The sequence below is a fragment of the Eptatretus burgeri genome, chromosome 3 (assembly GCF_056783735.1).
Source record: "Eptatretus burgeri isolate ZD-2024b chromosome 3, Ebu_testis_v1, whole genome shotgun sequence".
NCBI lineage: Eukaryota > Metazoa > Chordata > Myxini > Myxiniformes > Myxinidae > Eptatretus > Eptatretus burgeri.
Genome location: NC_140963.1, coordinates 16,962,938 through 16,977,724, shown reverse-complemented (window position 1 = coordinate 16,977,724; position 14,787 = coordinate 16,962,938). Strand labels below are relative to the sequence as shown.

At 39.7% G+C, this 14,787-nt stretch overlaps 1 protein-coding gene across 2 annotated transcripts; it reads left to right on the top strand.

Moving 5' to 3' along the window:
* The first annotated feature begins 2,925 nt into the window (after positions 1-2,925).
* On the top strand, positions 2,926-14,585 carry LOC147029457 (myosin light chain 3-like). 2 transcript variants are annotated; one of them, XR_015055916.1, is made up of 7 exons: positions 2,926-3,105; positions 4,592-4,619; positions 6,488-6,631; positions 9,834-10,014; positions 11,522-11,596; positions 13,458-13,493; positions 14,235-14,585. XR_015055916.1 is itself a non-coding variant. In XM_085872513.1 (7 exons), the coding sequence occupies exons 1-6, from the start codon at positions 3,001-3,003 to the stop codon at positions 13,481-13,483; spliced, it is 558 nt and encodes a 185-aa protein (XP_085728639.1). In that variant the 5' UTR covers positions 2,926-3,000; the 3' UTR covers positions 13,484-13,493; positions 14,235-14,585. The 2 variants fall into 2 exon arrangements, 1 of the variants encoding a protein (XP_085728639.1); XM_085872513.1 differs by having other exon boundaries at positions 9,834-10,010; positions 11,519-11,596.
* The last annotated feature ends 202 nt before the right edge of the window (positions 14,586-14,787 follow it).

Genomic DNA, 14,787 nt, shown 5'->3' with positions numbered 1-14,787 from the left:
AATCTGATGGGCATGTTGGGTGTGTGACAAGGACAAACTGCTTGGATTTTGGTGAAGATCCGAATCCGGACAAGCTACGAGAATTTTTTAAGCGATTCTTCACCATTGAGAGATAGCGCCGAAAACGATAAATAGCACGATATCTCAAAAAGTTGTGGACGGATTCGGAAACTTGGTGGACACGTTTGGTGTGTGACAAGGAAGAATCAATTCAATTTTGGTGAAGATCCGAATCTGGATCTAATATTTTTTTTAGGTTATTCTTCACCATTGAGAGATTGGGCTAAACGGATATATATCATGATATCTCAGAAAGTTGCAGACAGATTCGGATGAAACTTGGTGGACAGGTTGAGTGTGTGACCATGACGAACCGTTTCAATTTTGGTGAAGATCCGAATCCAGATCTGGATACGAGAATTATTTAATTTTCAAAGTGATTCTTCCCATTGAGAGATTGGGCCAAAAATGATATGTAACATGTTTCAACAATGTAATGGGCCCAATATGTTCTCGTGGATCAGGCATTATGGGGTGGAGGTATGCGCTCTACCGAGTGCCCTTGTAGTTATCAGTGAAGTGATCACATCCAACACACCGGAAAGAGAGAGACCTCAACAAGAAGGTTGGACATTGTCGAGATAGGGCAGGAAATTTGAAATTTGGACATGGTGCCGGGACTACTCAATTACCCTTTTCCAAATATGACGTGGGATCTCTAGCATCTATGAGCAATTGATACTATCAGACGGTTCTCCAGCTCAACTTCTCATGTGACTGATGGCACACACACTGATACAACACCCGCCTTGGTTTCCCAACTCTCTACCTATAGAATCCAAGGCCAACTCCACTGTTGGGTTACTGACATCCTCATAGCCAATATGTGACTCTCAGCAGAATCCTTTCATCTCCTCTCCCTGTCAAGTCTGGAGTACCCTAATGCAAGGCTCTGGGCCCAGTCCTTTTCCTAATCTTCATCAATGATCTTTCCGATGATCTGGAAAATCCTCTTTATCTATTTGCTCATGACTCCACCCTCTGCCATGACATTCCTCATCCTTCAGACAAGCAGGCTGCAGCCTCTTCCCTCTCTTCAGACCTTGAAAAAAAAAATCACAAGCTAGTCAAATACTTGGAGTATTTCTTTTAATTCTCTTTCTTTTTCTCTTTCTCTCTCTCTCAGACCATACCACAGTCTTCCCATCTACTTTCTCAGCAATCCTCTTGAGGAATTTCAGTCATTCAAACTCCTGGGTCTCACTATCAGCCATGATCCTTCTTGGACAAACCACATTTCAAAGTTGACCTTCAAAGCCAGATGCCGACTGGGCATCCTCCCTCATGCAAAGTCCTTCCTTGGCACACCTGAACTCCCATCCACCTAAACGGCTTTCATCCGCAGCTTGATGGAGTACTGCTCTCCTCTCTGGGCTGATGCCCCTGTCTCACACCTTGCTTAGCTTAATGCTGTGGAAATCAAGGCCCTCCAGATCATTGGAATCTTCTGCGATAAATCTGAGTCTATGGGCCGATCACTTCGCCATCAGAGATAGGTTGGTGGTCTCTTTCTCTAGTTCCACCTATTTTCTGGTCTTTGCACCCTCTGCTCTTTCTGTGTTTTGTCCCCGTACTCCCTCCAGGGTTTCTGCATGGCACACATGGTCCACTATCCACTCCATTCTCGTGAAACTCCCAAAACCCAGGATCACTGCTCATCTCCACTCATTCGTTCCTCCCTTTTCGCACATGTGGAACTAACTTCCACATTCTCTTCAATCTCATTCTTCCCTCCAGGTCTTCAAGACAGCTGTTCACCACCATCTTCAGATCGTCCCCAGTCCAAAACCGTTATCTTTTATGCATTCGTTAACCCGTTAACGTCATTCGGAGAGGTCAATTATCTGTAAATGATGAGCACTTGTCTGCCGACGCAGATCGACACTCGAGTCTTAACGAGGAAGACTGCTTCTTCATTCAACTAAAATAACACATTAGTACAAGAATGAAAAGGGAAGTTGCATTGATGAAAAAGCATTGATAGTGAAGTCCCTAAGTATGGCGCGTCATGAAAGTTGACATTGATTTTTAAAATGGAGTAGATTGAAAGGTATGCCAATCTCGGCTTGAAACCAAAGTTAATATGAGTGAACGGATAATTAATTAAAAAGGCAGACCACAAGAAATGCGGTGCAGGCTGATCGCATGAGTAGGTGGCATCGGCTTCCAAAATGGCTGATTCTAATGCCGCATGCCTATATTCTCAGTGGGAAAAGCTTACTATATATACTGAGCTGAAGCAAAGCGATGGAGTTCTTCAGATACCTTTCTTGGGTATAACACTGAGAGTCAGGCCTTATGGAAACTGTTTCTATAAATAAGAATTTTTCTGTTTAGTTGCTAATTTGCAAAACAAAAGTAGAATGAGAACGATAAATCTTTGTTCATATCATCATGAACGTTGCAGATCAGAATGACGTGCATAGGGATAGGGAGTTGATAAACATTCAGAGCAGAATGATATGTAATTGCAGTCTTGTCTTCAAACTTTCCTCGTCAGATTTTGATGATGAGACTTTGGTGTCTTAATGAGGCTTAGCTGTGTACACTGTACAGTCACCAGATTTACGATGTCTGCCCGCAAGGTCTGTCTGTCATGAGAGAGATGAGCAGAAAGATGTCAGCTGGTAAGTACACAGGTAAGTACACACACACACACACACGCACACACGCATACACACACACGCTATGTAGTCTTCATGGGTTGCCCTCAAAAGGTGCACTTTGCACTGGTTTGACAAATATCCATCTTAAAACCAATGGAAATGTGATATAATCCCAAGAGATGGACACAAATGGAAGTGAATGAGGTGGGAGGGAACGGTCATGTTGTGGGAGGGTCATCATTGTTAAATAGGCCTTTCAGAGCGGACTGAGGCCCGCACACAGCCATTCAAGGGTGGGAATCAGCAAAAGGTTGTCTTAAAAGATCGAGCAGTGATGCCTGCAAAAGTGGCAAAGAAGGCTGAGCCAAAGGCTGCACCACCTCCACCCCCTGAGCCGGAGAAGCCCAAGGAAGTTCCTTTTGATCCATCAACTATGAAGGTGAACTCTTATGTTTGCATTCTTCATTCGTCTCCCAGCATGTGTCACTCTATCAGAAGTCCTTCGGACTACGTGTGACTAGCCAATGACGGTTTGGTGGATATTTATCATCCGCTTTATTCCACCATGAACAATATTAATAAGTCGGATCATTGGATAACCATTGTATGTTGTGCGAGGTAATACGAGTGGTTATAATGTGGTTTCGATCTCTTTTGTGCGAAGTATTAAAACACAGAATATCACTATTTTTACAAAAAGAAAGTGAGCAATGATAACAAAAAAGAACTATTTTAACAACAACAACAAAAAAACTTTGTTGATTAATTATCTGGTGAATTGTCATTCCACTGAATCTTTTGAGAGTTATTGCAAAAAGAACTGGAAAGAAAAACATCATGGAGGAAATTAAAATGAGGAGGTGGAGATGGATTTGCCATTTACTGTGTCTGTGAATTTTTTTTTTTAATCTTACAAAAACAGTGGTGCACGAGAAGCCTGACGTCGGAGACGGTTGGACGACCACACAAAGACCTGGTGCTGTATGGTGGAAAAGGAGCTGAGGGGGATATAAATAAAATATGAAATTTATTATTTGTCCACAAAAATGGAAAATTTCACTCTTAAACTGTTAAATTTCACTGCAATGAATAACATATTCCACAATTAATTTCACCTGGACAGCGATCAATCAATGGGTCAAAGACGGACAAAAGTGGCGTGAGTTCCTCAAGAGGCTCCATATGCCATCAGGCATGACGAGGGTCGTAAGCGAACACGTAAATGCTATAGAGAGTGCATTGACAAACAAACTTAAAGGCAATCTTAATTGCACTCTAACTTCCATCATCGGATAATATATTAACCTGTCGCTTATTTCTCGTTTGTATGCAGCACAAGGCTGCGCGGTGACATCGTTGGCTGATTGCACGGCTGAGCTGCTGATGCAATGCCCTTTGTAGGTTATAGCAGGAATTTCGAATTTGTTCAGGGTACCTGCAATAGCTCACCTACTCTTCACGAAAGACACCGTGGGATCTTTAACATCCACCCAAAAATGCCAGCAGATAAGACACCCCTTAACGTCCATCCGAGGGATGGCACACACATTGATGAATCCCCCTGCCTGTGAAATACCGGGATGACCGTTTATAGCTGGGATTCAAACTCAGGCTAGACAATAGAAAGGCGAGTATGCATACCTCCAGGCTATCCAGCCAGTCCTACTATAACAAATACAAATTCAAATTCCTTTGAATATAATTCAGATGCACTAATTTACCATTTGATTCTACTATATTTCCAAACAAAATGGTTAAAATGATTTTGATAATTTGATATCTGAAGCATTTGTTGTCAATGAATCGAAAAGTCAACAAATATGATTCAAAAAAAAAAAAAATAGAAAACCATACACAAGCATGCATGATATGAATGAGAAATACTCGTCCGTGTGCTTTATCTAAATGGATGTTTTATTTCCTAGGTTGAGTTCACTCATGAACAAATCGAAGGTGAGTAAAATATTCCTGCGCTTATAAACTACGATTTGAGTGTTCAAAGGATTAATTGAATTTAAGTGGATTGAATATTTGGATTTACTTTTTATATTATAAATGGTGTGATGTTAACAATGCGTAAGTAAGTATACATGTTGTTAAACAGTGTTGGTTGATGAATGTTCCAATACTTGGTATTTCCTCAACATCATTATCAATCATCTGCACTTTTGAAGCAGAAATGTTACGATGGATTAAAATTTATATCTAAACAATACAAAAACATTTTATTAAACCAGCATTTATATGACATTGATTTTTCTCTCGCATCAAGATAATTATTTTTATTTTTTTTTCCCCTCATGGCTTGTGCTCAACAGCCAGAGGTGCAATTGCTGTTTTGAGAGTTAAGGCCGAGAGTTTTACAATTAAATTTTTGTAGTTTCATTTAATTCAAATGTCTTTTTGCAGATGTCAGATATCAGATGAGACTATTTTCGAATGAGGCTTTCCAAAGTAAAATAAGTACCAGAAATGTCAAGGTACTTGAGTATAAATGTTATTGGTTTGATTGCATTCAAATTTTATATTTATTTCTCAAATTGCTCAGTTGGAATATGCTATTTAAAGAAGTTATTAAGGAGCATGCAAGCTCAAACTTTCCAGCAGAGAAAAAGTCTTTTTTGCAGAGATTCAGTTCAAGGAACAGAGGGATTCAGCGCAATGGGGGCGTTTCTACCTTTATTTGGTGCCAGTGCAGGGATCAACGTGTGGACTCTGGGGGTCGCTCCAAATAGCCCTCCTGTTTAGTGCTCATGACGAGCATGGGGCAGGATGTGGTCATGTCTGAAAAGAATGTCCACATCTTCAAAACTATCAAATTCAACTCACTCGAGCCAGGGCAATAGTATTACGTTGTTGTCATGACTCACTAAAATGCAAGTATTATTTAAATCTCGCAGGGGTACCCAACCTTGCCCGGTGCTGTTCTAATCCTGTTGGTATTTTGAAGAAATCAAATTTTCTATATTTTGTGGGGATCTAAAACACTTCCCTACACCCACTAAGGAATGGGGTCGGGGATCATTTCATATTACATATTACATAGCTACAAAGGCTTAGGCACTACAGAGCGATTTTAAAACAAAATCCAAGTTTTTCTTTCAAAATTTTCACATTTTTTTTGCCTAGAACACTCCAGGACACTCACTGATGAACCTCTGAAAGTTTGATGAAGATACGTTTTTTTTTGTTTGTTTAAACTATATATATATATATATATATATATATATATATATATATATATATATATATATATATATATATATATATATATATATATATATATATTATGAGAAAAATTGGCGATTACAAATCATCTTCTTCTTATCTAAAGAAAGTTTAAACAACTTTACAATATGCATTCTGGTGATGTTGAAATATGAGTGAGCATCATTCGAAATTTACAAAATGCTTCATTTCATTCTTTTTAAGCAGAGGTTCAAACCAAAGCATCCAACACTGAGCTTTGCAGCAAAGCAGAAGTGATTTTTGATCGTGCCATGTATAAGCGGCAAAGATGGTTGATGAAAGTGGCGTTAGCTGACTTCCAAGCAGATAGAAGATGACCTCAGGCAAATTAGAGAGTGAAAAGAGCAGAATGTTTGTGAAGTACAATGTGTTCTCTTTTAATTAAGCCCATCAGCAAAGCGATGGGTACTTTTGCTAGTATTCTTATATGTATCTACACAACAAATGAGTTCATCTTAAGTGCTGCAACCTTCACGTGAACAAACAATTACTCAACTTTTCATAATTATTATAGAGTACATATCTTATATCTATCTGTTCTCGTCTCTATTTATGTGACTGTTGACCCCAAGAGTACAAAGATACCTTCATCCTTTTCGACAAGACTGGAGATTTGAAGGTTAATTATGGTCAAGCTGGGGATATCATGCGTGCTATTGGATTCAACCCAACTAACAAGGCCATCAACTACGTCTTGGGAAAACTCTCAGAGGAAGGTGTGGTCCACTACTCTAAACTTTTACATTCAGGAAAGGAAATGTAATAAAATAAAAAAGGAAAGATGATATGTTCACGTGAAAAAGCCTCGATGGTGCATGTTTCTGTCTGCTCTGTCGTTGACAATTCGCCAATAGGCGATGAAACCGGTCTTGTAGCTGGGGGGGGGGGGGTAGCATTGGGATTCTCATGAATGTACCATTAGTGAATGTCTTCACAGCTGTGGAGGAACTCTGGGAAGGGTTTGAAACAATAAAGGGCTTACCTTGTGTGGCTTTTCATGGTTGTTTTATGCGCTTCTTTGGCTAGAAGAGCATAGAAGGAGTCGATTTATTTCCATAATCTTAGCCACATGTGTTAATTGATTAGGTGAGAGCTAATTCGTTATTCCCTCCATTCACAGGTGAGAGATGTAATTAGGTCTTTGATACACTGTGTGTATGTATATATATATATATATATATATATATATATATATATATATATATATATATATATATATATATATATATATATATATATATATATATATATATATATGTTGTTCATCTTTCGGCTGCTCCCGTTAGGGGTCGCCACAGCAGATCATCCGTTATGATCCGCATACTGATTTGGCACAGGTTTTACGCCGGATGCCCTTCCTGACGCAACCCTGGTCGCCTCTTACGACACAGGGATCAGGATTTGGGTTTCGCCATGATTCCGGGCTGCTCTACACCCTGCCCAGTGCAGAGCCCCCGTCCTCAAGCGATCCACCAACCCAAGCCTCCGAGTAGCCGGATTACAGGCGCACGCCACTACGCCCGGTATATATATATATATATATATATATATATATATATATATATATATATATATATATATATATATATATATATATATATATATATATATATATATATATATATATATATATATATATATATATATATATATATATATATATATATATATATATATATATATATATATATATATTACAAATAAATATTTCTGTACAAGACATGCAAGGAATCTGCCATCATGGACCTGTATCAGAGAGTGGTACAAGAGATGTATGGAGACTGGAAATGGTCAGAAACAGAAAATTATGGGTCGATCAAGCACAAGTGCAGCAGACCTTCAACGAGTGCATGAATCATTTCAACAAAGTCCCAGAAAATCAATCCGACACACATCAAGAGAACAAGGACAACCAACCACCACTGTACACAGGATTTGCAGAAAATACTGAATCTTTATGCTGAAAAGGTGCAGCTTCTGCAGGAACTCACACCAAATGACAGTCGCAAATGCAAGGCGTTTGTCTTGGAAATGGTCAGTCACATAAAGGATGACGAATATTACCTGTAAAAGGTCATGTTCACAGACAAAGCTTGCTTTCACGCATCAGGAAGGTCAACCAGCAGAATGTGAGGAATCTGGGCTCTGAAAACCCCCACGTGGCCATTGAACACATATGTGACACTCCAAAGGTCAATGTGTTGTATGGCTTTCTCCATGACCGCTTGGTGGGTCTGTTTTTGTTTGCGGAGGATACAGTAACCTTAACAACTTACATGAACATGTCGGAAGGGTTCGCCTTCCCACAGAATGAAGACCTGAAACCTGATATAATTTTTTAACTGCCTGGCCCCCACGGTCACGAGAAATAACCCCCCTTGATTGTTTTTAGCTGTGTCGCGTTGCGAAGGCTGGCTCTAAGAGAGCTCCGCGTTGTTGTTCTTCTTCTTGTTCTTCTTCTTCTTCTGGTGAAGACAACACCTTTATGACGCGGCTCTTGGACACATTTGTCCTTGTTTTTCTGTGGGGGTTTATCAAAGATGTCGTCTACAACACCAAGGTGGCAAACCTGCAGGATCTTTGTTCTTGGATCACAGCTGCATGCACACTGATGGACGCAAACATGATGAGCCGAAGATAGCAAGAACTCGTGTACCACCTCAATGTTCTGCGTGCCACAAACAGAGCTCACATTGAAGTGGATTGTCAGTGTGCACAAAACTTTATGAGTTTCTGTATCATACACACCAAAGGGTATCATTGTATAATTTGTGGTTCTCAATCTATTAACAACTAAAGTTGTCCAGGTCTTTTTGGAACATGCTGGATGTATGTATGTATATATATATATATATATATATATATATATATATATATATATATATATATATATATATATATATATATATATATATATATATATATATATATATCTTCTTCTTCTTCTTCTTCTTTCGGCTGCTCCCGTTCAGGGTCGCCACAGCGGATCATCCGTATGATCCGCATAGTGATTTGGCACATGTTTTACGCCGGATGCCCTTCCTGACGCAACCCTGGTCGCCTCTTACGACACAGGGATATGGTACACCTATTTTAACCGGGGTATACACCGGCCCAGTGCACTGGTACTCATTTCGCCGACCTCTGAAGGATGACAGGCTGAGTCAACCCCCTGGTGTATCAATTCAGTGGCCCAACAGGGCTTGAACTCAGGACCTTTTGGATCCCAAGCCGCTGCCCCAACCACTGCGCCAACACCAGGCTATATATATATATATATATATATATATATATATATATATATATATATATATATATATATATATATATATATATATACATATACATATATATGTGTGTGTGTGTGTGTGTGTGTGTGTGTATATGAATGTATGTATATATATATATATATATATATATATATATATATATATATATATATGTATATATGTGTGTATATAATTATATATGTATATATATATATATATATATATATATATATATATATATATATATATATATATATATATATTTGTTGGGGGGTGGGAGGAGCAGGCATCAAAACTCATCCCATGTCTCCCTGAGACCACACAAAATTTATGGTGAAATGAATCTGAAATTCTGGGAGAAATTAATCATTTTTCATAATTTTCTCAAAACAAAAATATTAATTAATGATCAAGTTTGAAATAATGATAAACTGATTAATCATCACCACAACCTCGTTGTGAACTCTGACATAGCATACAGCTAGCTATTCTGTGACTAATATAAATGGCAAGGCCCACCTTTTAATTAACTTTGTGATCGAAAAATGAGTGTATAGTAATGTTAATACTACCACCACCAACCACCACGAGCAGCACCACCACCATATTGTTCCCTTCTCAATTTTTTGTTCACAACTTTTCTTTTCAGAACTGAAAAACAAGATGATGGATTTTACGATATTTCTGGCAATGGTTCAGTACATAGTGAAGACCAAGGATATCCAGGGGACCGTTGAGGAGTTTATGGAAGGCCTGCGTGTCTTTGACAAGGAGAACAATGGCACAGTGCTGGGTGCCGAGCTCCGCCATGTGCTAATTTCCCTTGGTGAGTCACGAACTTCGACCTTATATTGTCCCTGAGATGTCATATCTATCATGTTTAAACAAGTGAACACTTGGGCGAGACAATGGCTAAATGGTGCGAGTGATGGTCACCGATTACACGATCATTCTACTCGTGTTATCATTCTCAACTACTAATACTTTCTTTATCAGTCCCCATTATTCCCATCTACTTGTGGGATCGGCTGAGGAAAGTTTTTGGCCCGAGTGTTTCATGAACTGGATGACCAGGCTTGATGTTCAACTGAAGGTGATTTTGGCAGGAATTTTTAATTTGTTCGGAGTGCCACCGATAGCTTGCCCACTCTTCACAAAAGTCACCACGTGACATCCAGCTTAGTTTCCATCCAAGGGATGAGCAGATTGTCAGATGAGACCACTCAAATGACACACACACACACACACACACACACACACACACACACACACACACACACACACACACACACACACACACACACACACACACACACACACAGCACAATGCCAGCACGGCATGACCTTGTTTGCGGAAGACATGGCCAGACCTGTTCTTAGTTCTATGTAGCCATATCTAGGTTTCTAATAACTTAGCATCCACATTTATAATATTTTATTTTAAAATTGTTCAATTTAATATGTTATATCCATTACTTTGGAGTTGTTCTTCAAATCAAAAACCTTTTTGTGTGACATAACCACACCATAATTTATACTTGCCATCTGCTTCATTTGTAAAATCTGTACCTGCTGATGATGGACAAAAAGTGAAATGAAATGATAAATGGCCATTTGGCTCATCATACCATCATCACACATCTTTTTTTTTTAGTACTCTTTAGATATTCCTGGACACCTCGTCTATGCGAGTTATTTCATTAACAAAGCACCATATTATATAGAGATGGCTCTGGAGATGAGGAAAGTGGGGGGGGGGGGGTCATTGTATACAGTCTGGATTCCCCCATTCTGTCTGTCTGTTTATTTTTACTCCAATCTTTTCACAAAACTTCCCCACCTGGGAGAGGAGTGACAATCTAGAAGTATTGTGTTTGAAGTCCACCTCCCACCCCTCCCCCACCACTCCACTCCCTCATTTTTTTCAGGAAAGAAAAAGCTAACATCATACCTTAATTCGACAATTATACTTCCGTTTTATAAACTCCTTAAGTGTAATTCTCTTCTGGAATTTCCAGAACCATCTGCTTATTGCATCACCCTTATGGTGCTGGCCATCTACTGTATGTCTCAACAGTTTTAGGATGGAAGGACATCCAAAGGTCAACAAACTACTCCTCATTCACCCCCACCCCCGACCAAGGTCATCAAATTACTCCTTACATTCACCCTAACCCCACACCCCAGGCCCCAACCAAAGTCACCAAACTACTCATATCTGTGGTTAAACCCACCAACATTGGAATTACACTTTTATAATACTTTATAACATAATTATTGAATAATCTAGGTGGGTTTCTTCTTCACTTGCTCTTCAATTTTATGTCAACGCAGGAGAAAAAATGCCTGAGAAAGATGTGGATCTTCTCTTGCAAGGCCTGGAAGATGATGAAGGTTTCATCAAATATGAAGGTAAATATATAGTCGGTGCCTCCAACATTATCCGTATTTCGAAGGGCACACAAATCGCAAGATTTTGGTAAATGTAGAAGCACAATCTGAAAATAAACACTTAGTAGTCCGGCATTCCGCAGGTACCATATTTGGGATCGAAACAGACCTGTGAGAGTTAATTTTTGGTGAAAAAATTCCAGGTGGCTGCATTTCTGAGCATCTTCTCTGGTGTGCAGCGAATGGCTGCCTATGTGCGTTATTACGAGGGTGCGTCACTGTGCAGCTGATGCAGTGCACCCTGCAGGTTAGGGAAAGAATTTCTGAACATTGGCCAAGGTGCTGATGATGACCCACTTACTATTCATGGAAAAACTCTGAAATCCACCAAATAACGTGAGCTGACGAGTCCTCGGCTTAACGTTCATCTGAAGGATCCGACGGTTTCTAGTCATGTCGGTGATCAAATCTCAGTGTCACACCTTGAAGTTTTAGCCAGCGTATGGCAACGTATCAAAATGTATGTAAAACGCTGGCGTACGCTGAACTATTGATGTTTTTTTCAGTTTTGGGAGTATTCATAACGAGTTGGATGTATGCATAACGTAGTAGTAACGTACACAGAATGTTTCGATAACTTATAGATAACTTATACCAACGAATGCTTAGCGTGTTGTCGGCGTTCACAACTTATGCCCAACGATAGTCTAACTTATGCAGAGCGCGGCAGCGTATCGCCGACGATCATGTGGCGTAGCCTATTAAAAGGCTTCCGCTCGACGATTCAAATCATAATCGCACGAGACATCGAAGTGTCAACATCACCGTCATGCCAAAGAAAACTTCGAAGTATGCTGCAAAGAAGTCTCCTGGCCGTGGCCGTGGACGCGGACGCAAGGAGGATCCGTCATCACCCACACCCTCCCCATCACGCTCACCTACTACTACTACTGACATGGACCTACTACTACTACTACTACTACTACTACTGACACGCTCACCTACTACTACTACTGATACTACTGACATGGACATCTACTCAACATGGTGTCTGGAATACTGATGGATTCCTCCTGTGAAGCCCATTTTTATATACCAATTCCCCTAAACGCTGCCAATACGCCATTATACGGTAGCTGTAAGTTAGAAACACGTTCAGTAAGTTCTGTGGTCGTCCGGAAAATGTCAAATATGTTTACATATGTCAATATGCATTGGAGATACGTTACACATAGGTTCAAAGCATGTTACTCATAGGTTAGAAATAAGTTTCGGGTACGCTAAACATTACCTCGACGTGTTTCGACTTATGAGTAACTTACAAGTAACGTGTGTCGACGTGGGTCAACGATCGCATAACGTGCCTACAACTTATGGTCAGCGTATGCGGAACGTGTGAGTCATACGCCGAGCACGTCAGAAAAATTTGAGCATGTTTAAAATTAGTCGACGAGCTCGGCGTACTACGACGTATGTCAGCGTGCTTCAGCGTGCTCTTAACGTATACAAAATTTACCCATAACGTATTCGATGTGTGCTGGCGTTTTAGAAAATTTTTTCATACGTCGGCATACACTGGCTAAAACGTCAAGGTGTGACAGGGCATTAAGCTCGGCAGCTCAAAGTAGGTACTCTACCTCTGCACCATCCCATCAGGACCTTATAAACATCATGTGTGTGGAAAGGATTCTTCTCTTTGGTGTGTCCCAACTCTGTTCAATATTCCTTTTCTGATTTCCTTAAGTTTTTTAAAAGTATACATTCCCTTTATTTAAATTTTACCCCCATTTTTTACATTCAATATTCTCGTAAACAATGGTAATTGTAAAAATGTCATATAATGCTGATCTTGAAAACGTTGTCTCCCTATTGCGACACTCAGAATTTATCAAGAAGATTATGGAATAAGGAAAACATGGTAAGAGAAAGTTTTTACTGTTTGTAAATCCCTCGAGAGCTCCGGCATTGCTTGATTGTGTTCATTCTGATCGTTCAAGCTCATTGATGTAACTTCCCTTGTTATCATTATGGAGTCTTCTATGTTCGTAGATGGATGTGGTCACGTGTTTTGATTTAGTTTTTTTTTTTTCCTGCCATCAACAAACAATATGCCTGGTGTTGGCTTAATGGTTAGGGAGGTTGGTTTGGGATTCTACAATCCTGAGTTCAAATCCCACTTGGCTGTTGAATTAATACCAGGTGGGGTAGACTCTGCCTGTCAACCTTTCGAGGTTGGCAAAATGAGTGCAAAAATGCTGGTGTCCTGTGTCGGAATGGCAAACCATCCAGGATTGTGTCCAATAGCCAAGGAGACTGCTTAGGCAGCACTTACGCTCTGCACAGAGTGTGGTCCCAATGGATGGATGGATGGATGGATGGATGGATGGAACAAACAATGTATGAGGTGTGATCAGTAAATGTATGGCTTGACATCATGATTTACTGCTAACATATTTTCCTCCATAATAATTTTATAATTCTATTATTCATCTTTAAAATGAATCGTCTCCATTATTATTAAATTCTTTTTTTGTCTATGATGGGCCATGGAGTTACTGATCATGTGTTGACATATATTTTTATTTCAATTTTTCAAAATTCTGCACTGTGTATGTACATATACGTTTGTCTACTCGTTTTGTGTCGTTTTCTTTGACAGCCTGAAAACCAAAGCTATAGCATGGGTCCGCATCCACACCGAGTGGGTCTGCGTCCCACATGGACCCACGGATACGATGTTCGTTCTCCACGACCGATCGCTTTGTGAAGTCTCGCCAATCCCCCCAATATTCCATGATCAGCCATCATGCAAATCAACACGGCGGAGGTGGCCAACACCGATCATCAAATTGACGGCAGTTTACATCTGTTGATAATAAATGCCCATAAAGTTTACATTTATTAATTTATATAACGATCTCTCAGCAGCATTCTACTTTTCACGAAAATTTTAAAACTTGTAACATCCACATCCAAAAACAATTCGTAATAAACATTTCTTCCAAGGGTTGATTTTCTCGAGGTGTCACTTTGTGTTTTGTCAATGGGGCTGCTCCTTCATATGCCGAGTTCAAAGTTCACCAAAGCATCTACCTGGTTTGAATTTGCACACAATTCAATGAAACCGGTGTGCTAAGTTCTGTTGAGGTAACGTACCATTCTCAATGATGTAACACTGTTTAATCCGTTGGGGAATTTAGCATCCCCGCAAG